Here is a 26194-nt window from a genome sequence, read left to right on the forward strand (position 1 = left end):
CATCACCAGCTGATGTTTGGTAAAAATCCCTCGGCACCAGGGAGGCTTATCCCTGGGAGACATGTCCCATGTTGGGGGAAAGGTATTGCATTTACATTCTGAGTTTGTCTTAGAGAGTGGCCACATTTAAACAACATGGAGGTTCTCAGGACATTACTCTGAGGCACTCTGCAGCTCTAGGCCTAATAGAAATTTCCAGCACACAGGTTCCTAAGCATAGTCATCAGCATCAAGGGCCCATCGTTGGACCATCCTTCTTCAATGGTCTTTGCCCTTGCACTTGGAGGATTGTTGCTGCTCCATTCGGAATGCAACAGAGTTCTCCAGAATGGGAACTCAGCATTCTCTCAGTTGTCTCGTGAAACGCTACCCATTATGCCAATACCCAGCAAACATCTGAACATATCTATATACCCTATCTGCATGGGAGAACTCCCTCCCACACTTTGTTCTTTTTCAAGATTGTTTTGGCTATTCTCAGTTCCTTGCATTTCTGTATGAATTATAGGATCAGTTTATCAATTTATGGAAAAAAAAAAAAAAAAAGGCCAGGTGATAGGGATTATGTTCTATCTGTGTATCAACTTGGGAGTATTTTGATTTTAATAGTATTAAATCTAATCCACAAAGATGGGATATCTTCCCATTTATTTAGTTCTTCTGTAATTTCTTTCAATGATGTTTTGTATATTCCACGTATTTTTAAACTTTTGTTAAATTTACTTATTATTTTTGATGCTATTGCAAATAGAACTATATTTTAAATTTCATTTTTAGATTATTCATTGCTAGTCCAAAGAAATGCATTTGATTTTTGTAAGTTGATCTTATATTTTACAACCTTGCTGAACTAATTTTTCAGTTCTAACAGACTTTTTGTTGATTTAAGATTTTCTATCTATAATATCATGTCATCTGCAAAGAGTTTTACTTTTTTTCCAGTCTGGATGACTCTTATTTCTTGTTCTTAACAAATTGTCCTGCACTTCAATTTTAAGAGGACTTCTTTTTTATATTTGGCAGATGAGCCCTTTTCATGTGGTATATGTTGCAAGTATCTTCTCATAGTTTGTCAAATGTTTTGTGAATGTTTTAACGCCATACAAAAAACCAAAATTTTTAATATAATAAACCTTATCAATCTTTTATTTTATTGCCTCTGGATTTTGAGGCCTGGTTAGAAAACTTTCCCTAGATCAAAGTTAAAGACGAATTGTCCTGTTTTCCCTTAGTACTCACAGTTTCATTTTTACCCTTCAATCCCTAATCCATTTGGAATCTTTTCAATTGTGCATGGTACGAAACCTAGATACAATTATATCTTTAAAAAATGGCTACCCAGTTGTCCCAGTATCATTTATTAAGAAGTCGATCATTGGGGAATAGATGTGGCTCACGCACTTGAGCACCTGCTTCCCATGTGGGAAGTCCTGGTTCTGTTCCTGGTGCCCCCTAAAGAACAACAACAAAAATCAAACAAGCAGAAAAAACAACTCAGGGGAGCCCATGTGGCTCAGTGTTTGAGTGCCAGCCTCCCACATACAGAGGTGCCAGGTTCAATCTCCCACCCCTGATACCTAAATAAAACAACTCCATTATTACCTCATTGATTTGAGGGGCCACCTTTAACATATACTAAGTTTCCATATGGACTTGGGTCTATTCCTGGGCTTTCTAATCTTTTTCCCTAGTCTATATGTGTATTCAAGCACCAGTTTTAATTATAGAAGCTTTAGAGTGTGTTTCAATGCCTGGAAGGGCTGATTCCCCCTTGGGATCTTAGTTTTTCAGTGTTGTCCTAGCTGTTCTTAAATGTTTGTCTTTCCACAAAAACTTCGGTAAAGTTGATTCATTCATATAATAATTGTTAAATTTTCACATAATCTTGATATTCTTATCAAATTCTAGTCTGCAATTATTTGAAAGTTTAATTCCTTTACTTATCAAATAATTAACTCTCCGTTTCTCATTGCCCTGTTGGGTAGCAAAGTGTGAAGGGTAAATCTGATCTACAAGAGCCCTTCCCTATAACTGGTCAGCCCTACCATCTTCTTTTCTCCCAATCCACGGCTCTGCAAGCGCAGAAACACCGTTTTCTCATCACCCTTTTCCGAAGAAACGGATCTTTAATAATATGAGCAAGTGCCAGTTACTCTACAGCAACAATATTGCTGGATTCTGAGCCTATAATGAGCAGGGCAACTTACCTTGAGTCTTAAGTTTTTCAGGGGTGAAGATACGTCCTGAACCCACAAGGGAAAATCCCTGCATCAGTGACCAATGAACCAACTCCCTCCCACCAACTGGAAAAGAGAGAGGAAGGTGTTGGCGGAAAAAGGAAGTCATTTTCCGTTTAGCCAGTAGGAATCGAGTTCCCAGACTGCTTTCTTCTGCCTACCATATAGATGTCTCTATTTTGCCCGCCTTTTCCTATGTTTCCAGGCGCACGGAGCCCCAGCACTGTACACTACAAGGCACGTAAAGAATCAGTGAATGCCGTTATAACGCATCTCCCCAGACCTAGAGCCGAGCTGAGGAAGCTGCGGCCCGGGGGCGCGGAGCGTGCGGCGGTCACGGCCACAGACCCGCTAGGGGGTGGACAGACGGCGCGTACTCCCGTTCGCGACAACCAGTCGGGTCGGGGGCGTGGCTGGACCGCCCAGGCCACCGAGGCGAACCCGGGAACCTGCCGCCGGCGGCTCCGCCTCGCGGAGCCGGGCCCTCCCTCAGGTCGGCGGACCCAGCCGTGAGGGCAGGGGCGGGCCGTAGCGGGGGCGGCCGGCATGGCTGCGGTGGCGGCGGCCGTAAGCGGGGCCAAGCGCAGCCTCCGGGCCGAGCTGAAGCAGCGTCTGCGGGAGCTGAGCGCCGAGGAGCGACTGCGCCAGTCCCGCCTGCTGACCCAAAAGGTAACGGGCCCACACAGACCCGACCCGGCCCTGCCGACCTACCGGAAGGCCGAGCGGCGCAGCGCTCGCGCACTCGCGCAGGCGCAGACAGCCGGCACGTGCCCACGTCTTCCCCCGCGCGCTCGTCTCCCCTCGGCACGCGCACGGCTCCGCGTGCGCGCCCGTCTCCCTCCGGCACGCGCCCGTCTCCCCGGCGCGCGCGCACGTCCCTCGCGCGCGCGCACGTTCCGTTGTGAGTGTTGCGAAGCCGCTGGGAGCAATGGCGAGGAGGGGGGCGGGTGCTGGGATTGTATCGCCGGTGAGGGAGACCCCCTCCCTGCGAGGGACCTAGGTTGCCCGGGTGGCACCCGTGGTGCCTGAGGAGGTGCTCCTCATGGGGTAAAGAAGGATGGCGAGGTGAGAGGCCGCCTCGAGCGCGGGGAGAGCGGGAAGATCCGTGCTGGAGAGGCGGGGAGCCCCGGGGCAGAGGTTCCTCAGTGACTGTTAAAGATCCTGCCTCTTGAGACTGGGAGCAGGAAGGCGAGGCGTGGAGGCGCCGCAGGGCGGGCGGCAGAGGGCCACTGCCCTCCACTGAGCGCGTGGCGGGTGGGGGCGTGCCTTCGTAGCCTCAGGGCCCAGCGATTACCTGTCACATAGTAGGTGAACATTAAATTCTCCCCCCCCTCCGAATTGTCATCACTGTTGTTACTTATCTTGGATAATTAAAGAGTTAGAGGTTTTTATTGGTAATAACAGCGGCTGAAACTTGAGGCTTTGCTATGTCCGTAATCATATCATTCGATCCGGTGGCCGAGTACCGTTATTCCCACGTTGTAGCTGAGGAAGTCAGGCTTAAGGAGGTTAAGTAACTTGCCCAGGTCCTACGCATTTCGAACTCAAGCTCCTGATTTCCAGACTTTATTGCTTTGCATTTACTGATGCCCTATTGTGTGCCAAACACTTTGCTGGGAACTGGGGGTGCAAAAGTGAAAGAGATAAGTCCTCTCCCGTTGTTTGAAGGAGCAAGAGACGGAAACGCAAACACCACCTGCGTGAGGCAACTGCAGCCTAAGGAAAGCACTCCGATACCACAGAGAGAAGAGGTTTCTGTCGGGACAACCAGGAAAGGGTGCGCAGCAGAAGAGACGGAGCTGGGAGTTGAAGGAGAAAGGAGGGCTTGCCATCCAGGAGTCAGAGATGAAGGGAAGCCAGGCAGAAGGAACCGTGTATAAAGGAAGGGAAGTGGGGGAAGAAGGCAAAGGGGAAAGGACTACCCAGCGGGGCGTGGGCGGGGTGGGTGGAGGATTGGCAGGCGTTGACCTGGCTCAGACGGGATGGCAGGATCAGGCGTGCAGGCTCAACCTCGGAACTTGACCCTAAAGCTTTCTTTATTTGGCCTAAAGGAATTGCCAGCTTCGAGGCAGTTAAGTCCCCAGTACAGGGGCCCTGCAGTTAATTTGTAACCCCCAAACCCCCGCCATTCTTGCCTTCCTCTCTGCCTCCCTTCTAATTTTAAAAAACTTTTGATTAGGCTGTGGGTTTACAGAACACTCATGCCTAAAAGAGAGGATTCCCCTATACCACCCCACCATCAACAGCTTGCACCGGTGCGGAACATCTGTTACAATTGATGATAACATTTTAAAATAATTTTTTAAAACAGTAGGTAGCTTTGCTAAAATTGAAAGTTTATTAAAATAGTACTATCTACTCTTGTCCATGATTTATACTAGGTGTATTTCCCCCCATTATTATTAATATTATATAATAGTATATAATACCACCCTATTATTAACACCTTGTATTGTGTCATACACTTGTTATAATTTATGGAAAACATTCTTGTACTATTAACTCGAGCCCTCATTTTACAATAGGGTTCACTGTGCTATACAGTTCTATGATTTATCTTTTAATTTTTATTTGAATAACATGTGACCTAAAGTTTCCCCTTTTAACTACATTCACCTTTATAATTCAGTGCTGTTAATTACACTCACATTTTATGTGCTACCATCAGCACCATCTATTTCCAAACCTTTGGAATTAACTTAAATAGAAATTCTGTACAAATTAAGCATCAACTTCTCATTTTTTTAACCCCAACCTATCCCCTTGGTAACCTATTTCTAGATTCTAACACTTTGAGTTTGCTTATTATTGTTAGTTCATATCAGTGATACCATGCAATATTTATCCTTTTGTGTCTGGCTTATTTCATTCAGCATAATGTCCTCAAGGTTCATCCATGTTGTTTCATTCTCAACTGTATCTGTGTTCTCTGACTGTTGGTTGTTTTATCTGCAAATATTGTTTCATCCACCCTGTGTCTCATGAAATTAGTCAAATCTCTATCCTCTTATTCTTGATGCTCTAAGGGATTTTCCTTTTTTGTGCTTCTTTATTGTCAGATAAATAGGATTTGAAGAAGCAAGATAGATGAATGTGTATGCAGTCTCACATTGAATTTTAACTTTTAGCTCTTGATGTTGCACATTAAAGATACTTAATTTTCTCTTACAGTACTTGGGTATCAAAGTCCCAGGTCTGCCTGAGGTCTGTTTCATATTTTCATTTGCTTTGCCTATTTCAGGCCTCTTAACAGCTTTGCCATGGCGCGGAAAGAAAGGGTTAATTTCATTTCTTTGTGCTGGTTTGGTGTGCACTATCTACTTAATTTGTGTGTCCCTTTTTATTAGGAATATCTTGACTTTTCAGTACCTGTATTTCTCTGCCATATTTATAAGCTGTTTTTGCAGTATCGTTTTTTTCTTAACACTGAGTCAGGAAAGAACAAAATAGGAAGCAAAAAAAAAAAAAAAAAAAAAAGGGAGGGTGTGTGCAGAGAGCCAAGGGCAAATTTCTGACTCTGAGTAAGGAGTGCGCTCCTGATGATGTCACTTTTTTTGGTAAGTAAAATTCAGTCTCCTTCTCCTGCTTGATGAATATGAAGGGATTCTTCCACTCAGGCTCACCTCTCACAACTTGGCATCTGCTTTTGGAGGGTCTTTGCTTCTTCAGGATCTCCCACCTCCCATCTTTGTGAACATTTTTACATTCATTTGAACAGAAGAGTTTTAGAAAACAGGATAGGGGTGGGTGGAACTAAGGGAGAATTCAAGGCAAGTTCTCTGCTTCCAAGGAACTCACAGTCTGGTTAGAAATACTGCATTAAATACACAGAAAAAACAATTAGTAATCAACTCATGGTGATACATAATCAAGTGTTAAGTAGAAGTCGATTAAGAGTTCTGTGGAGTCAAGAGAAGTTACAGCTTGGGTTGGGTCTTGAAAGGGTAGAATTTAGGAAGAGAGAGGGCAGACAATCCAAGGAGTGAAGAAGCTTTTGGGATCCAAGGTTCAGAGTTAAACGAAAGAAACTAGGGGAACTGTGTGAGATGACTGAAGGCTACTAAAAATGGGAAGGTGGATACTAAGCCTCTTGGAATTCTTGAGGCAGACAGTGGTTTGGCCAGAGTGACTCTTTCGTGAAATTTTCATGCACACCAGAGTGGGTGTGCCTGAGCTAAAGGGATGAGAGAAGTAAATGTTGGATCAGAACTCGTAGTCAGGCTTTGGGACTCAACATTGAACCACTACATATCTCTTTCTCTCTCTCTCTCTGTCTTGTAGTTTTAGAAGTTAGAGAAGGCTGAGAGAAGGGAGAGATGGTTAAGGGGAGTTGCTAGTTTTAAAAAGTGTAATCTTGGAAAGTTTAATTGTCACCATTTCCTATTTAGGTGATTGCCCATAGTCAGTATCAGAAGTCCAAAAGAATCTCCATCTTTCTGAGCATGCCAGATGAAATTGAGACAGAAGAAATCATCAAGGACATATTCCAAAGAGGGAAAACCTGCTTCATCCCACAGTACCAGTTCCAGAGCAATCACATGGATATGGTGAAATTAGCATCACCTGAGGAAATTTCCTCACTTCCCAAAACATCCTGGAATATTCATCAGCCTGGAGAGAATGACATTCGGGAGGAGGCCCTCTCCACAGGTGAGCATTAGGTGTTAGGACTGGCTCCCTAGGGCTGGTTTTCTCTAGGGAAGAATTTGTGTTCCACCTAGCTTCCAAGGTACCCACATTACCTGGCTTAGGATGTGACACCGTGTGGAAACTGTGAGGTGTAAACTGCAATATATCAAAGTTTTGTTGCCTTATTACCGGCACTTACCCTAACCTCGTGGGTGAAATTATACATTTTCCCTGAACGATTTAATCGTTTCCCATGGCTTCACTGGCAGTCTGTATGTTCCTGAGCCCCACACTTACAGCTCCCCTTCAGACCTGACAGCTGCCTTCTGGACTTCTCTACTTGGAGGTCACATGGGCGTCTCAAACACCACATGACCAGACTGAATCCTCATCCCCTCCTCCCTTACCACTGGCCACCCTCTCTGTCCCTGAGCTGACCATGCCAGAGGACTCAAGGTCATCCTTGACTTCTCTATTCTCTTATGCGTCATGTGTGATCTATTTCCAAGTCCTGATGGTTTTCCCTCCTGGATGTTCATTGAACCCGGCCACTTGGCTCTGACACTGCTGCTTCCGGCAGCCTATGTCACCATGTTCTCTTGCCTGAGTTACTTTAACAGCCTCCTAACTGTTCTTCTCTCCATGTCTTGCATCTTCTCCTCCTTCTCAATCCCTTATCCACATAGCAATTGAATAATACTTCTAAAACTCAAATATGACCCCTTCTCTCCCCTCATTCAGTGACTTCCTGCCGCCCTTGGGTGGAAGTAAACACTCCCTAACAAGCTCTTCCTGACCGTGGCTCGGCTTATCTTTCCAAGCTGTTGTAGAAGTTGCTGATGCAAAGTTTTGATAACCTTTACATTTCACATCCTCCACCCCCCCATGGCCATAGTCTGCGTTCCAGCTGCTCTAAGGTCTCTCGGTTTCCCAGCCGGGCTTTGCTTTCCCCCCCTGCTGGACCTTTATACTTGCTATTCTCTGGCCAGCAGCTGCTTGAGAGATTTTATCATCCTCAAGCAGTTACAGAGATGATAGCAAAACAAGCTTAGGGTACCATTTTGTAGTACAATGCTCAAAATTGTCTTTAGAGATCTATTTTTGACTAAGACGTAAATGATTGCAAAGAAACCCCTTGCCTCAGCCCAGCTATATGTAGTCTTCTCCCAATTTCTTTCCCCTTCTGACAGAACTCCATAACTTATAGAATCAATGCCGTGGGGCGTGGGGGTGGGGCAAGAGGTGTTTAGGAGGAGAGGGCAGCGTCAAGGGCTCGTAGTAGTAGGGGCTTATCTACTTTGCTGTTTTAACCCTCCCCCATAATACCCACTCCTGGGCTTTGCCTGATGTCTAGGCACCAGAAGGACATGTCTATCTGCCTCCCTCGTGCCCTCCATGAGTAGACCAGAGGGATGCCAAAATTTAAAAACTCCTTCATAATTTAAGGGAAAAGATTATGACTATTTTAGGACAATGGGATAATGAGGGAGTACGGTCTGTCTTGGGACTAGCCCAGGTTTATACATTAGGGACTATAGGAAGCTCTGGAATCTGATGTTGCTCATACGTAATGCAGGTACTTCTCCAGACCGGAAGGCTGAAGGGCAGAGCCGGGATATTTCCAGTGCTAACTGGTTCTGCCTTAACAGCCCCTCCAATACTTGCCTCATCTCTATAACATCCCTGCTAACTGAAATTCTGCTTGGTCTCTTGTAGTACCCATTACTTACAGAGGCAGCCCAGTCCTGTGTAGAACAGCCCTGACCCTTCTAGAATGTCCTCCTGAGGTTGTGTCACCTCGGACCATCCATGCTAGCTCTGTTTAAGCGCAGCAGTGGGAAGAGTAAGAAAGAAGCGCGGTCTTTCCCTGTCAACTTAGTGCCCCTCCTGGTGAGGATAAGCTCCGAGCAGATGGATGTGTGTGCGCTTTTTAGCAGGGCACCTGGCACGGTTGCTTTCAGTGAATAGTAACTATTAGTAATTTTAAGCTGGGAAGGCACGCTTATTCCTTATATGATAAACTTATTGCTAGCCAAGTTTTTGAAATTTTGCGTTCATCATTTTAATTCCCAACAAACATTTTCTGAACATCTGGTTTGGGTCAGACAGTGGAAAGTGTGGAAGGAGCAGGCGCTGGACTTGCTGGAGAGGCAGGAGTTGTGTGTAGAATGAATATCCTAACCTGAAGTATGCGTCAAGTACAAGGGCCAATGAAAAGGTACAGGATATTGAGAATAAAGGTGGGCAGGGCTTGGGCCCGCGTACAAAGCCCACCCGTGCCTCGGGAGCTGTTCCCGGGCTGTGCCCGTGAGAACGGTACCACCCCCACGTGCTTTCCTCTGCAGATGCTTGCCCTCTGGGTTGCCAAGGGAAAGGGGTTTTACCTTTGGCTTCTTGTGACTGCATCCTGGGAATCGATGCTCCCCAATGTTTGTAGGAATGTTCCAGTAGGCAGTCTGCTGTTTAGCTTCCCGCTTCTCCCTTTGAAAGGTGGAGTTTTACTAGCATCAGCGGTTAGAATGCGGCGGTTTCGGTGCAGGGGCATAAATGGAGCTTCACAGTGTTTGGGACAAGCTGATCAGAGCTCAGACTCTCCTTGGCGTGCTCTTTGTCGCCTGTTTATCTTTCTGGTGTGCTCACATTACTGCGACTTAGGAAAGAGTGAACTTCAGTGTGTTCAGTGGCAATTATAAGTTCTTATGCAAAAATGCTATGTGGCATATTCTTATATTATGTATACGGCAAAATAAATAGATTGGTGAGTGAAATAGAGGGACACCTCTCTGTTGGCCTTATCCTCAAAGGGAAGACTGCTGGGCCATTAGATTAGCCAGGAGTTTTTCCATCGCAAGTGCAAAATCTGCTTCAGCTTGACTAAGAAAAGAGTGGGATTACATTGGCATGGACCTGAGTGCTGTGGCCTCTGCCTTTTGATGCTGCCTTCTTCTGGGTTGGCGTCTTTCTGTGGGGCCCAGTGGGGGGCCCTGGCCTCTGCCAGCTCCACGACATCTTTTTGGCTAGCATTCCCAGCAGAAAAGAGCAAGTCTGTTTTCTAACAGTACAGTAAAATCCCGGGGCTAACTCTCATGGACCCATTGAGTCAAATGGCCATCCCAAAATTATTGCTGTTTCCAAGGAAAAGGAAGAGGCTGACAGACATGGGCCTGGGTCTTACACGCCCCCCTGGAACCGCTCCCTGGGGCCCGGGAGAAAGGTTAGGCAGATGTAGGCGGAGTCTTTGGCCCGCCTCTGTAACCTCCTCAAACCAGTGAGTCGAGTGTCTCCACGGGAAAACCAGGTCCTGCTTCCAGAAGGGGGAGTGGATACCGACATTGTCTAGAGTATAAGCCTCTGCAGTCCTGACTCTGCTGAATTTTTTATTTTTGTTTCTTCTGGAGGCTCCTTTGGGAAATCATATTTGTGTGTGAGCTCCTGATAGATAATTTACATAATGATCACCAGTGACTTTCTAATCCTCAGCCAAAACATTTTAAAGTTGTCGAATGGGGCGGTGTCAAGGACAGTCTTTGAGCACAGTGTGTGCAGCTTCCTCCTCGGCTGTCCGTGGTCATTACATTTGGGAAGGCTGGTGTGGGTCACTGGCGGTAGCTCACTGCTTTCTGTAATAAGGTTGCATAACAACCTGTGGGAACACTAGAGGCACTTGACAGAGCCTTGATAGTTTTGAAATACACTGAGGATCGCAGCACTTTTTCAGAAAGTGTTAACTGAGCACCTAGTCTGTGCAGTGATGGGGAGATGGCGGCCAACACTGCTACACACTGTTCTCCCGAGGCAGGAGGTGCTGGCATGTCGGGCGTGCTCCTTTGAGCCGTCCTGCTGAGCTTTCTGTTTCTACTTAGCTGCCCCTCTCTCCCCTTAATTTCAACATGTCTCTATTCATTCTTACTATTCTTTTTGTGTTTTTTCATAGTTCTGTTAATGTTAATTCTCTTAGTAGCCAGTTTGTGAATATAGATTTAACCTTTCCACCCATCCTCTTATCAAACATTACCAGGTGTCTTTGTAATGTTTTTCTTTCCGTTTTGGGAAGCCCTTTGTTTATGATTTTAACTCTGTTCCATTCATTTCTTGGTCTGATTAATTTTCCTAAAATACCTTCCCTGCACAGGGCACCTACCCCGTTCAAACATTTCCTTCCACACTGGGTAAGTCGTATACCTGAACAGACCATGATTTCTCTTAGCTAATTGCTGCCAAAAAGAAGGGACATTGGATAAAGTCCAAAACATTCAGTCCGTTGTCCAGGCCTGGCCTGTCTTTCCCCCGAATGCCTCTCCTCCCCTTTAGTCCCTCTGCTTCAGCCAAAGCGCTCTGCTGGAAGATGGTATTTCACAGCAGTGGAGAACATAGACTTGGGAAAAGATGAACCTGGATCCAAATTCTAGTTCTGTTGCTTTCTAACTGCGACTCTGGAAGGTCACTTAATTCCTCTGAGTTTCAGTTCTGGCCTAGAAATGGATGTAATGAAACTTCCCTCTTGGGTCTGTTATGAAGCCCATGTGAGATCATGTCCGTAAAGTGTTTAGCATAGTGGCGCATAGTAGGTGCTCAGAAAGGCGGCCACTCTTGATGCTTCTGTGGCTGCTGCTGTTCTTCCAGCTATGGAGTTGTTGCCTGAGAACATACTGTGTACGTCACTGTGAAAGTGATTTTGCTTATGTTGGAATGTCTTGTGTGTTCCTTCAGAAGAGCGGTGTCTTCTAGTCTAGTGCTTGAGATCATTGGCTTTGGAGCCAGCCTGATTTGAGTTCAAACCTTGGCTTTTCCACTTGGTCAGATTATTTAGCATCTTAAAGTGCAAATTTCCTCCTCTGAAAATTGGAGATAATATAACAGTACCCTCCTACAGTGTCATTGAAAGCATGGAGTAAGGTAACGTGTGTAAAGCCCCTAGCATCGTCCCTCACGTGGTTAGGGGCCCATAAATGGCAGTTATCACTATTAGTAAACAGTGATTATCCTCCCCAGCCGTCCCTGGTTACCTCACTACTCTAGTTCCTTTCTTCTCTAATTCTCACTCCCTTGGCCCTTAACATATGTCCCCATGCTTTATTAATTTGCCTTGGGTGTATATTTCTTTTCTTTCTTTATAGATTTGGACTCTTTAGGAACAGACAGCTTTGCCTAAATCATCTTTGAGCCAGGTGCTAGCATCATGTGGTCTACACCACGGACTTTTTTTTTTAGGTACTGTGGTTTGAACCCTGGACCTCCCATGTGGGAAGCAGGTGTTCAACTGCTTGAGCCACATCTGCTCCTGCGCCATTGACTTTTACAGTAAAATCTTCTTGAGGGGAAGTCAAAATTTATTTGAATTCACAGAATATTTTTCTGTACACTAACGGATGATCAATAACTTACAGCCGTTAAAGGAAACCTGGGTTGTGAAAAATATTACAAACATGTGCAATAGGAGCACTTAAAAAATCCCCATCTTAAAGCAAAATAGAAATAGTTGTTTCATAAGATGCGGTGGCTTTTATATTTGGTGTTTGAGTTAACATCAGTCCTGGGCTGAGCAAGGCCTGCCTGGGGGAATGACCTTGGAACCTATCTTCTCCCTGCCCTGGTTTTAAAACTCTGGAATTTAGACAAAGGTGTTGCTTTGCCGCCTCCGTGGTGAAATATTACACCAGGTCGGGAGCTGTGCTTGGCAGGTGGGCCTTGGGCCTGAGGGAGCCGTTGTTAAAGAAGATTGATGGGAAAGGGCCCTGCACACCTTGGCTCCTGCCGCATCCAGTGGAATCGTGGGCAGGAGCAGCTGTGTGCTGGGGTAGCTGCTGGGCCCTGGGAGTGGGAAGTTGCTGTACCTGCTGCATCTCCTGTTCTGTATCCTTCCATAAAGCTAAGTGAATGTCGTAATAATTCGCTTGGGAGCCTGTCGAGTCCCCTGGTCTGAGTTCCAAGTCAAGCCTGTAACGATGGGCGGGTCAGCTCAGCACACTCAATCCTGTGTGTGGGTATTATCTAGTAATGTTCTGGGGACACTCCAATACCACTGCCAGCACAAACTCTCAAAGTGTGCATGGAACATTTTTTTATTGTTTCATTTTTACTAAACTGAGAAACAAGCAGTTTTGAGATCCTACATGGCTTGATGTTTTACTGTGATTTACTGCAACAGCTCATGCTGTTACTGGAAGTGTGTTTCTAAACCTTTAACACGTCTCGTTTGCTTAACAAAAATCCCCCTCTTTAATTTTATTTGAACTTTCAAAATAAATGACCATGACCAAAAATAAATTGAAACAATTATAGTTTGGAATGTGCTTTTGCAAGTTACATAAGCCTTTGCAGGAGTTTTGGCTGACCTTCCTCCCTGGCCAGCTGAGAACATCATCCCCAGAGGTAGGTGCTGTGGTAGATGGAACGCACCCTTGTGGTCCTTGCTTCATCTTCCTTATTTTCAGATGGGATAATCAAAGCTCAAGGACATCAAGTGACTTCCCCAAGGACACGCAGATAGTTAGACAACCAGTTCTCCCGTTTTCCACTCCAGCGCCTTTAAAGTGCCATTTCCTTTCCTAGCACCTCATTCATTAAGGTGGCTTCAGCACCTGGATTTCCTTTTTCTCTGCTGAGAGCAAACTGCGATGGAACCATTATTCATGGATCAGGCACCTTGGTAATCGTGGTCAGGGGAACATGTTATATGTTCCCCAGGAAAAACCTTCCTGAAGTCAAATGTGACTAAAAGTTCACTGGTCAGGAAGTTAAGCTTTTTTTTTTTGTTTCAACTAAATACACAGGGAGAACAGCCAAGGCTTTTATTTTAATAGGGCCTTTCACTTGAATGATAAGTGCACCCATGATAGACTTTCTTGGAACTGTTCCAGAATTATCTATTTTATCCTTTGCAGCAGCAACTTTAGAATATTTTCTCATTTTGGAGAGTGGTAATTTACTTTTTGTTAACTCCTAGCCCATTAAGATAAAAGATACTTCTTTAGGGGTGATGGCCTGTTATTCTTGCCAAGTTGGATTTCATGCTAAATGTTCTATTCAAGCATAATAATTCATTGAATGTACTGTTGAACATTTAAGTATCATTTAAAGGACTAACCCAGGTGACTTGAAACTCCCTACATATAGAACTTCAGGTGTTTAAAACTGCTTTTCCAATTCAGATTTTAAAATTACTTTTAATAGACATTAAGATGTCTGCTAGCTTTATGTATGCTTCTATACATGTTCAATTCAGAGAAGAGGCAAAATTTTTAAAAGGAGTTTGAATTAGGAAAAAAAATGTTTCTAGTTCTCTAACCCTTAGAGCTCAAGCCAGGGTAGTGAAAATGTGCGTGTAAACTCCACCGTGGGTTTTCATGCCACGAGAGCGTGCTTTTACTTCTCCTTCTCTCTTTATCAGCAAGCCCCCCACCACGTGCCCCCTCCCTTTCTCCAGCAAGAGTTAGTGGAATGTACTGTGGCAGGACATGTTTAAGCCCCAGACACAGGTTCCATTGTCTCATCCCATTCATCGGCTCCATGGGCAGGAGCCAAGAAGATCTATTTCTTTGAAAGCCTTCAGCATTAGAAACATCCATTAGCATTTAAAAATTTAAAAAAAAATTGCAGTAGCATATATACAACAAAAAATGTACCATTTTAACCACTTTCAATTATACAATTCAGTAGTATAATTATAATCACAATAGTGTGCTACCATCTCCACCATCCATTACCAAATCTTCCATCATCCCAAGAAGAAACTCTGTACCCATTTAGCATTAACTCCTTATTCCTTACCTCTTGCCCCCCATCCTGACCCCTGGTAACCTGTAATCTACTTTCTAATTTGGCACATCTAGGTATTTCATGGGTGAATGAAATCATAGAATATTTGAGTTTTGTGTCTGGCTTATTTAACACAACATATCTTCAAGATTTATCCATGTTGTAGCATGTATCAGACTTCATTCTTTTTAGACCTGAATAATATTCCATTAAATGTATATACTACATTTTATTCATCTGTTCATCTGATGGATGCATGGGTTACTTCCACCCTATGACTGTTGTGAGTAATGCAGGTATGAACATGGGTGCACAGTCTGTCTGAGTCCTGCTTTCAAGTCTTTTGGATACATACCTATAAGTGGGATTTCTGGGGAACCATGAAACTGTTTTCCACGTGTGGAGATACAGTTTTCCCAGAATCATTTGGTGAAGTGATGGTTTTTCCCCATTGAGTAGCCTTGGCATCCTTGGACTTAGATGTGTGGTTTTTTTGTTTGTTTGTTTGTTTGTTTATTTCCCACCCCCTGCCTTACGGCTTTTTTTGCTTGCTTTCTGCTTTCTGTTTCCATTCACTGTGTGTTCTTCTGTGTCTGTATTTTTATTTATTTATCCCCGCCCCCTTGAGGCTTACTTGCTGTCTGCTCTCTGTGTCCATTTGCTGCGTGTTCTTCTGTGTTTTTGCTTGTCTTCCTTTTTGTTGCGTCACCTTGCTGTGTTGGCTCTCCGTGGCACTTGCAGGCCAGCGGCCCTCCACGGCCCCCGGGCTGGCAACTCTCTGCAGCGTGCTGGCCAGCCTGCCTTCACAGGGAGTCCCTGGAATGCGAATCCAGGGCCTCGCATATGGTAGATGGCAGCCCAGCTGATTGAGCCATAGCCACTTCCCTGTTTGGTTTATTTCTGAGCTCTCAATTCTGTTCCATTGGTCTTTTTGTCATTATGCCATTACCTCAGTATTTTGATTACTATAGCTTTGTAGTAAATTTTGAAATTGGGAGGTTTCAGTCCTTCAACTTTGTTCTTTTTCAAGATGATTGAGGCTATTCGAGGTCCCTTACTGTGCCATATGATATTGATGATTGGCTTTTTCATTTCTGCAAAGAAGGCTGTTGGAGTTTTGATTGGGATTACATTGAATTTTTAAAATCACAATGGGTAGTACTGTCATTTTAACAATATTAAGTCTTCCAATCCATGAACACGGATACCTTCCTATTTATTTAGGTCTTCTTTAGTGGTTCTTTTTTTAAGTAATAATTTGTAGTTTTTCATGTACAAGTCTTTTACATCCTTGGTTAATTTTTTTCCTAGATACTTGCATTGGATATCAAGTTTTGAGTTATGCCTCTTTTAAACTGCATACAATTAGATTTTTGTATTTATACCCAACTGAAAGTTTTTCTTTTATTAGAAGAATTCGACCTGTCCTTGACCCACCCCCCACCCCCTTTTTTTTCTTTTTGATAACTGGTGTGTTTGACTTTCCTTCTATTACCTCTGCCATCCTGTTTTCGGATTTTGGGGGGAAAAAGGTATTTTGCTATTTCCTTTTCTTTGTATTCATTTTTCCCACTAGAATTTTATAATTAGGCATTCATTTCTACTATTTGGTTACATTAAAATGTTTTTTGAACCTCAAATTATCACTAGCATCATCAGTATAATGTCTTGTGACTTCACCTTCTGTGAGAGATAAGAAACTGAGTGTGCTTTTTCTTCCTAGTTCTTATCAAGATAAACTGGGATTTAAAGCCAATAATAATAATACTTATAAGAGGTCTCTTTTCTTTAGTTACTTGTGTGTGTGTGTGGGGGGGTACGGAGAATGGATTGAACCCTGCACCTTGTATGTGGGAAGCTGGCGCTCAGACACTGAGCCACATTGGCCTCCAGTGGCTTATTTTTAACGTTTGATTATTTTCTTACCATATTAATAAAGAACAGTTATTCAAACTGAACTCTAAATTTGCCTGGGCTCATTGTTCACTGCTTCTGCTTTTATACCTTATCTTCCTCATTCTCTTTTTTTTAACTCTATTTTTAAAGAAGTTTTAGATTACAGAAAAGTTACATCAAAAATGAAAATAAAGGTGTTTCCCATATACTCCACCATGCCTCACACTTTCCCCCTTAACGACATCTTTCATTAGTGTGGTACAATTGATGAACACATACTGAAGCAATGCTACTGACCATGGTCTATGGTTTGCATTATAGTTTATGCTTTGTACAAACAATTTTATAGATTTTGTATAATGGCCTGTATCCATCATTGCAGTACCATACAGGACAATTCCAGTGTCCCCAAAATACCCCATGTTCTATGTATTCTTCCCTCTCCCTCCCCTCAGAACCTGTGGTAACCACTGTCTTTTATCAGTGTTACAAGTTCTTCCATTACTAAAATGATAATAAGTCTACTTTAGTCCATAATTGCACTCCCCCCTTATGTTTAGTCATTCCTCAATCTTGAGGAATTTAGGACGATGTCTGCTCTGACTGCTTCAGGGCTTAGATCCCATGGCACAGATGGAAGGAACTGTCTTGCTTGTTGTTATAGATAGTCTCTGTTTTTTGGGATGGACGTTGTCCATCATCATCCTTTTGTTAGTTGTCCTGGGTGAGTCTGATGAACTGGAGAGTAAGTGTCACAACTCTGCTGAGATTAAGGGCTCTACCCTCATATGAACAGACCAAAGACTTAAGTCTCTGGGAAATATATTTAATGGATATAATACTAATAATAGGTTCATATAAAAGGGGCAGAAGAACCTCGAGTAGGAAAATTGTAAATGAGTCTAACTGTGTTACACTGGAGAAATAGGTTGGCATGTATTCCAAGGTAAGGCCCCCCGAAAGGATGCCGGTTTCCTGGGGTTCTCTTCCTTATTCTTGATTCATGTATTTTGAGTAATTTCTCAGTCAGATGCAGTATTCCCTTAAGCAATTTTTTTTAGGATGGTCTATGGGTGGGATTCTTTTTTATTTTGGAGGCTGTCTTTGCACATATCAGGGAATCCTTAAGTGGAGATAGGATTCTTGAGTCTTTTTTTTTTTTTTTAACTCAAAATTCTAGACCAGAGATTGGCAGACATATTCTTCCAGTGCCAGAGAATAAAGAGTTTAGGCCTAGTGGGCCACAAATGCTCTATCACAACAACTCAGTTGTGCTGTTGTAATGTGAATGCAGCCAGAGAGAGCAAATAATGTGTATGGCTGAGTTCCAATAAAACTTTATTTACAAAAATAGCCAACAAGCCAGTTTGGTTCTGGGGTTGTAGTTTGCTGATTTGTTCTGCACAATTGGCCCATTTTCTTGTGGCATTTAGCATTGTAAATGAGAAGTCTTGTGTCATATCCGTTTTTTCCCTCTGTGAGAAATTTGCTCTTTTTGCTACTTGGCTTCTTTTAGGATTTTTTTTTTGTTGTTGAAATTTAAAAATTTCATATCCATTAATTTTATGAATTAATTGGTACTTAGGGATCTTTTTCATCCTAAAGTTTCTTTCTTTTTCAGCTATAGGAAACTATCTTCAATTATTTTTTGATAATTGCTTCTTTGCTCTGTTTCTGCTTTTGGAAGATGTTATTATATTTACATTGTTTTTCTTGGATTTGTAGTGAAATTTTTCACATTTTCCTATCCCCCATCATTTCACTTCTTAAATCATTTGAGTTCTGATAGAATTTCCCTGTGTTGTGTCCTATTTCATTGATTGGGTTTTTCCCCACCATCTGTTTTGTTATTCCCTGCCATCATTAAATTTTTAAAATTTAACAATTTTTGGAAGTTTCTAGGCAGTTGTTCTAGATCTCAGATTATTCCCTTTTTTGTGGCTAATGACTATGTTCTACAGTTTCACAGAACCGGTGTACTCTCATATCTCACTTTCAAAGCTTTCTGCTCTAATTGTCTACTTTAAATGGAGATATTTGCTCTGATTCTTTAAATTGGTCATTTCCCCCACTGTTATTGTGGCAGGTGTATAATTTAATTTTTAAAATACTAAACATCACCACAAAATAAGGATATTTGCAGAGTTGTTTTCTCTTATAATAAGTACAGTTTCTAAAATTCCTTTGTTTACCAAGAGTCTTTCTTTTTCTTGGTTTTATGAAATCCTGTTGGCATATATTTGTCTCTCTTTATTACTTAAGACTTGATGTAGCCACAGTGCTAAATAAACTATCTATACTCATCATCCTTTTTTTCATGAAAAGAGTGACATTTTATATACCTAGAAATGATTTTTTCATCCAGTACCTCTCCTTTCCCCAAACCCTTCAAAATACAAGTTATCATTATATTTCCTTTTGAATCAAAGAAGATAATTTATAAAGAAGTAAGATACTCTACAGAGAAACCAAGCAGAGAACCCCTTCAGTGATGACTCCTTCTCAACATTGTAAAATTGTATTTGAAGTTTCGGACAATCGACTATTGTGTATTGAATACAGTGTTGAAATGGGAGAGAAAAAGTCAGTAGAAAATAAAAAATAATGACCTTTTTCGTTCTTCCTGATTGTTTTTATTCAGTGGAAATTCCTATTTGTTTAGTTTGCTTACAACAAGCGAGACCCTTGATTCTGCATGTAGCACCCTGCTTATTGCTCACTGTCACCTCCCACTGAGCCGCAGATCGCAAAGTACTTAGAGGACTCATGGATCTCAGTAGGACCAGAAGTCACAAATGCCAGAGGGTTTTACCATGTGCCAGAAAAGCCAAGCACCAGGGAACCGAGGAGCACAGCCAGCCCCAGACCAGATCCCATGGTCTTGGGGGGAAGCATCGCCTTACTGATGCCTAGATTTTGACCTCTGCTAGCTTCAGAACTATGAACCAATAAATTCCTGCTATAAGCCATGCCACGATAGGGCTTAACAGGCAGAAGTGAAAACACCATCGTTTTTTCTATTTATTTCATTTTTCACTAATTTGCATTGAAAAAAAGGTTTGGAAATATTTCTGAATTTGAAGACATAATAAGCTACAAAGGAGGAAAGATTTAGATTACAAGAAAAATCTCTACCTATAAAATATGTGACTAAAAATGATGTTATATATTTGATATTATGTATTTGTCATACTTGACATATAGAAATATACTTAAAGAGACCCACAGAAACTTTGAAGCCCCTTCACCCCCCTTTTTTTTTTTTTTTTTTCACTGTAATCTTATTTCTTTGGAAAGACTGTATTGATTTTACTCTTTTGAGAGTTTGACTTACAGGCACTTCAACACTTAACCTGATGATGGGAATCAACCAAGAATTGCATTGCAGTTGCTAACTTTCAAATTTCTGTTCAGTTGGGAAGGTAGTGATGATAGTTCCTACAGTTTACCTGAACTACCTCTAATAGGAATATTCATAAGTTGTATTAAGCTATTTTTATCCACATAAACTATATTGTAGAAGAGAAGTGAATTAGATGGAGATTGGGGTGAGGTAGAGGAAACTGAGGGAAATAAGCTAAACAGGTGATGTATAAGGTTTTGCAGATTTGCCTTTTTGGGACTTAAGAGAATATTTTTATCACTAGCAGTTCTGGAGGAAACTTGTCTTCAGGGTTGTGTGTTTGCATACAAGTTCTTGGGTGTGCATGTCCACTGAATAGATCTTCAGCCAGAGTCTTGCCTACTGAATAGATCCTGAACCCTAAAGGTTTTATGTAGCTTGCTTGGCACTTCTGTAAAGCTGCTCTCTGTCATCCTATACCAACTCCCTTTTTGTTTTGGGGTTTCACCCAGATCCTCACTTCCTAAAAGTTTTTCGTTGTGCTCTATCCTGGGCTCTCTTTCTCAGAACTGTATTGAATGCCATTGGCTTGCCTCTGGGAAGTATAGATGCAAACTTTCATCTGGGTAAATGTTTGGAAGGCATACCTTACAGGTAAATCTAATACTTGGAAGACAGAAGAAACAGTCAAGGGGAAAACGTAGGATACTAGGAAACTCTCTAACTCAAAACAGTGGTCTTCTGGAACCATGGTCGAGGCATCCCATTTTAAAACAAACATAAATCCTTTTATTCATGAGGATTGCCCATATTTCTTTTGCTGAATTTGCTCTCAGCCTTTATTCTCATATGCCATTTTAGCTATCACACATTCAAAAGGCTTCTTCTATTCTTTTTCCTCCTTAAACAAAACAAAACAAAACAACAAAAACCTTATAAATCCTCAAAGCACAGAGATTTCTCTCTCTTCACTCATTTGAAAGAAGTTTAGATTTGCTCTGTGTTATGCTTCTGATGGACTCTGCTAGATATTCTGCGGTTGTTATTCAGGCCTAGATAGAGGAAGAATTTACATATGATACAATTTAATTTGCTTTTTTAGAGATACAGTAAATTGAGGGGAGAAGGGAACAAACTATTGTTGTAGGCAGTTGCTGGAGAGAGCTTTGTCCTATGAACAGGTTGTTTTCAGTACAGTTGTGATAACCCTGTGCTAAGCACACTGTGCCAAAGACAAGTTGGGATGAGACGCCATCAAACGGTTTTCCACAGTGTTTCACCATTTTACATTCCCACCAGCAACACACGAGAGCTCCAGTTTCTCCACATTCATGTCAACACTTGTTATTTTCCATTTTTAAAAATAATAGCCGTTCTAGTGGGTGTGAAATGGAATCTCATTGTGGTTTTGATTTGCATTTCCCTAATGGCTAATGAGATTCCGCATCTTTGCATGTGCTTATTGGCCGTTTGTATATCTTCTTTGGAGGAAAGTCTATTCAAGGCCTTTGCCCGTTTTTTAATTAGGTTGTTTTTCTTTTTGTTGTTAAGTCTTTGTATAGTCTGGATACAAATCCCTTATCAGATACATGATATGCAACAACTTTCTCCCATTCTGTAGGGTGTCTTTTTGCTTTCCTTATAATGTCCTTTGATCCCCCAAAGTTTTCAGATGATGAAGTCCAGTTTGTCAATTTTTTTTCTTTTGTTGCTCATGCTTTTGGTGTTATATCTAAGAATCCATTGTTTTACACAAGGTCCTAAAGATCTTGCCTGTTTTCTTCTAAGAGTTTTATCATTTTAGCTTTTAAAGTTAGGTCTTTGATCCATTTTAGGTTAAGTTTTTTATATGGTGTGGGGTAGACCTCTACTTTCATTTTATTTGCATGTGGATATCTAGTTTTTCCAGCACTATTTTTGGAAGAGACTGTTCTTTCCCCATTGAGTGGACTTGGCACCCTTGTCAAAAATCAATCGTCCATAAATGTGTCGGTTTATTTCTGAATTCTGAACTCTATTCTATTGGTCTATTTGCCTGTCTTAATGCCACTATCACATTATTTTAATTTCTTTAACTTTGTACTAAACAAAGTCCTCCAACTTTCTTCTTTTTCGAAATGGTTTTAACTATTTGAGGCTTCTTGCCATTCCATATGAATTTGGTGATTGGCTTTTCCATTTCTGCAAAGAAGGCTGCTAGATTTTTAATTGAGATTATATTGATTTTGTAAATCACTTTGGGTAGTGTTGTCATCTTAACAATATTAAACCATCCAGTCTGTAAGCACAGGATATTTTCCCATTTATTTAGACGTCCTTTACTTTCTTTCAGCAATGTGTTATAGTTTTCAATGCACAAGTCTTTTATATCCTTGGTTAAATTTTTCCTGGATATTTTATGCTTTTAGATGCCATTGTAAATAGAATTGCTTTCTTGATTTCTTTTTCAGATTGTTCATTGCTGGTGTACAGAGACACAACTGATTTTTGTGTGTTGATCTTATACCCTAAGACTTTTCTGTATTCCTTTATTAGCTCTAGTAGCTTTCTTGTAGATTCTTTGGGGTTTTCTAAATATAGGATCATGTCATCTGCTAATAGGGATGGTTCTACTTCTTTCCAATTTTGATGTTTTTTATTTCTCTTTCTTCCTGATTGCTCTGGCCAGCACTTTTAGTACACTGTTGAATAACAGTGGTTAAAGTACACATCCTTTTCTTGTTCCTGATCTTAGGGGGAATGCTTTTTGAGTCTTTTTCTCACCTTTTAGTCTGAGTTAGCTGTGGTTTTTTCATATATGCCCATTATCATGTTGAGGAAAATCTTTAACATGTAATTCATTATAACCTGCATGGTGCTTCCCTTTTATTTTATCTTGCAGAAATTCCTCAACATTTCTAGCATAAGTATGGCATCTTTCCTTGGTTTCTAAAACGAACAAATATTTTTTCCCAAGTTTATTTCCTTTGTTCATTTCACTGGGAAAGTAGAAAGTCAAATATGTGAGCTGAGGGCCTTATCTTGAACTTTGACTTATTTCTTAATAATGACTGTTTTACAAGTTCTTTGTCTCCTTGAAATAGAAATTATGTATCTCTTTAAAATGAAGATTTTCTTTGTGACAGGGGGAATCAAATTATTGACGACATTTTGGATATAGCTGCAAAAGATTGCTAAGTATTTTCTTTCATTATGAACTCCCTTCCCTCAAACAAAAAATACATTACAATATTTGGCAATTTGCCTAGACTGAGCAGTGGACTTTTTTGCGTGTGCCAGCCATAAGAACACCCTCTATGCCATTTGCTCAAGGCTGAAGAGAACTTAGGAAGTGAACCCGTGATCAATTATAAACAATCTGCCTTTTTTCTCTTTCTAAATTGTTGTATTTGTTCACTCGTTTATAGAAAAACATTTCCTCTGCCCTACTGTGCGCCAGGCAAGTATGGAATACTTAGGAGCATAAGGCTGGGACTTGCTTCTGGGGGTTGAGTTTCTTAGACTCTAATGGAGGGGCTCAGGTACTGGAGGCTTAATCCCAGTGGATAGAGAGGGCGGTAGTGGTCTCCCCTAGAAATTTATATGCAGAGGGAGTGATACGGTTAAATGATCAGGAGCTGCCATTTATGCTAGTGTTTTTTCATATGTAAGCTAGTCATAATGACAACAATCTTATCCCAGTTGTACAGGTGAGGAAAAGAAGTCTGAGAGAGAACGCTGACTCTGGGCATTTTGTAGTTGAGAGGCAGAGCCAGGAGTTTGTGCCAGGTCCGCTTTACGCAGAGGTGTGCTCTTTGTGGCCTGGCCTCATGCCTTTCCATTCCGTCAAGTGCTGTGGATATGGGTAAGAGGGTGGCATGCTAAGGATACTACCTTCAGTTAGATTTGTCTGCATATGGCAGAAAATCCCAAAGTAGCGATGGGTCACTTGGAAAAGAAATCTTGGCATGAGTATTAGTAGTCTGAGGCTGTCCCCAAGGCCCTAGGCACTAGGGTCAAATCTTGCCGACTCTGCCATATGATCCTGGATGGCATCTCACGCTTCAGCTGTAAAGTCTGCAGGCATTCCAGGCAGCAGGAGGGAAGAGGGAAGGCTGGGGAGAAAAGAGCGCCCTTCCCTTTTAAGGCCCCTGTGCCAGGACTTAGGCACAAGGACATGCCTCACTGCCAGGGAAGCTGAGAAATGGCATCTTGCAGTGGGGTTCGTGTCCTCCTGAGTGAGTCCTGGTTCTGTGGGAGGGAAGCAGCTAGCAGCCTCTGGCACACTCAGCACGGGCAGGCTGTGAGTCTGTGGGTGGTCCTGCCATAGGTGGAGGAGGTGGGCAGGACCCATATCATGCGGGGTGCTGTATGTCTTTATTCTGTAGGTCCCAGGGAGGTACTGAAGGACTTTCATCAGCGTAGTGACATGATTAGTTCTGTGTTTCCGAAGGACGGTTTTGCCATAACTAGGTGGATGGGCTGGGGGAAATGAAGGCCAAGGAGACAAGGAGTGGGGTGTCACGACTCTGATGGAACAGAATGGATGAGAAATGGGGACCACCTGAAGAGGGGGGTGGCTTTAGGAATGGAGAAGAGGGAGTGGGTTCCGACACACACAGCACATAGCATCTCGAGGCCCTGACTCATGACCATTAGAGGTCAGTGAGGCACAGCCTGGCTTTGCCATCTGGGTGTGGAGCTATTAATTAATTGAGATGGGAATGCAGGTTTGGTGGGAAGGGGAGGTGGGGAAGATAATGAATCCAGTGGCTCTGGGGCCCCCAGGAGAGGCTGGTAAGTAGCTAGTTGGATGTGTGGATCTAGAGCTTGGGCAATGGGAGATACTGATGCAGGAGTCTTCAGGATGTGGTTACGGGGCGAATCCTGAGATTACAAACGGGGGTTGTGGGAGCAAGAAGATGAGGCATTGACTAGTACGCGTCAGGCCAGTCTTCATTTCCTTTTCTACATGAGGTTTTCTAGGTCAAATGATTTTGAAAATTATTTCCTAGACTAGTATAATTTATAAAAGTAGAGAGAAACTATAAATATAACTTAGACTTACTAGCAGAATCTTTATGTGGAAATGGGTATTAATAACTTTCTAGAATTAAGAGACCAAATACAGATAAAGGTAGTTTTTTGTGCAAACTCTGCTTTTGCAGTAGAAAGGATGGGATAAAATGAGAAAGGGATTCTGGAATAAGAAATGGTGTCCTTAGGCAAGATAGCCTTTCATTAGGCCGATATGATCGGTGAGAGCAGGAAATTGGAAATAGAAGAACTGCTCTGCTGCTCGCCCATCAGCTTTTCCAGTCTCTTCTTCCAAGGGTAGTTATTAACTTTGTATTTTCAACTACATGTTTAGTGGTAAACTGTCAATAAAAGAAGATTTCAGTAGCTGCTCCCATGAAAGACTTGCCTCTCCTGCACCCTTTGTAGGTTTAACAAATAAATTGAAAAATGTTGAGGGAAAGGCTGATTTTTATTTCTATTGTTTGCTTTTTGTGGGTAGAAAGGAGGCATACATATGTACCAGCCACCAAATATTCAGGTTAAGGGTGTAGTCTTTGAAAAAAAAACTGGTTGTCTCTGGATTGATGGGCATAGCTAGCTATCTGGACCAGTCCAAGTTAATCGCACTTCATCTCTGTCTGCCTTGGCTCCTAAACAAACAAACAAACCCCAAACAGAAGAGTAACAAATTCATATCTTCATAATTTAAGTGGTTTAAAAGGGTATAAAATGAAAGGTAAAGTCCCCTGCCCTTCTTTTGAGCCAATTCCCCAAATGTGACCACTGTTAACCTACTTGTATATCCTTCTGGGTCTATATTTGTATATTCTTTTAAAACTTACGTGGATACAGATAAGTGTTCTGTATAAAACTTATACAGAACAGATATCCTACATTCTGCTTTGCATTTTTCTTTTTCACTTGTTCATAAACCTTAGAATTCTTTTCATAGCAGCACACGTTGACCTACCATGTTGTTTTTAATGGCCGTACAATATTGATAAGCTCTAGTTGATGTAATCAATCCTCTGTTGATGAACATTTGGTTTATTTCCATTTTTTTTCACATTGCAAACAATGACAAAGAACGTCCTGATAGATATATTTTTGCATATTGGTGCAGGTAAGTCCGTATGATTAATTCTCCCATGGGAATGGCTGTGAATTTTAAATTTGTATAGGTATTTCCTTATTGCTTTCTAAAAAAGTCTTTGTCATATCTACCAACAACATATGAGAGTGTGTGAGCTTCCTTGGAATAAAGGAATTAATGAACTAATGAACACACAGTAATTGACCACCACATTGTGATGCCCTGGAAATGGAAAGATGC

The 26194-nt window shown here is 42.0% G+C and overlaps 1 protein-coding gene and 1 long non-coding RNA gene across 4 annotated transcripts in view; one reads left to right on the forward strand and one right to left on the reverse strand.

Moving 5' to 3' along the window:
• Window positions 1-1342: 1342 nt before the first annotated feature.
• Window positions 1343-2985, reverse strand: LOC139438736 (uncharacterized). The gene is made up of 3 exons (XR_011648498.1): window positions 2949-2985; window positions 2208-2303; window positions 1343-1452 (listed from the first exon to the last, which is right to left on the reverse strand). It is a non-coding gene; the product is annotated as an uncharacterized lncRNA (long non-coding RNA).
• The window catches only part of MTHFS (methenyltetrahydrofolate synthetase), a 42245-nt gene continuing 18430 nt past the window's right edge, over window positions 2380-26194 (forward strand). Inside the window, exons 1-2 of one of the 3 annotated variants that reach the window (XM_071214386.1) lie at window positions 2380-2474; window positions 6626-6887. In XM_071214386.1, coding sequence (XP_071070487.1) covers window positions 2406-2474; window positions 6626-6887 — 331 coding nt within the window. In that variant the 5' untranslated portion in view covers window positions 2380-2405. Of the gene's footprint in view, window positions 2475-2661; window positions 2907-5686; window positions 5795-6625; window positions 6888-26194 lie in introns of those variants that run through there. The other 2 variants (XM_058294766.2, XM_004480667.5) reach the window with 2 other exon arrangements.

This window comes from Dasypus novemcinctus, chromosome 3 (genome assembly GCF_030445035.2).
Source record: "Dasypus novemcinctus isolate mDasNov1 chromosome 3, mDasNov1.1.hap2, whole genome shotgun sequence".
Taxonomy (NCBI): domain Eukaryota; kingdom Metazoa; phylum Chordata; class Mammalia; order Cingulata; family Dasypodidae; genus Dasypus; species Dasypus novemcinctus.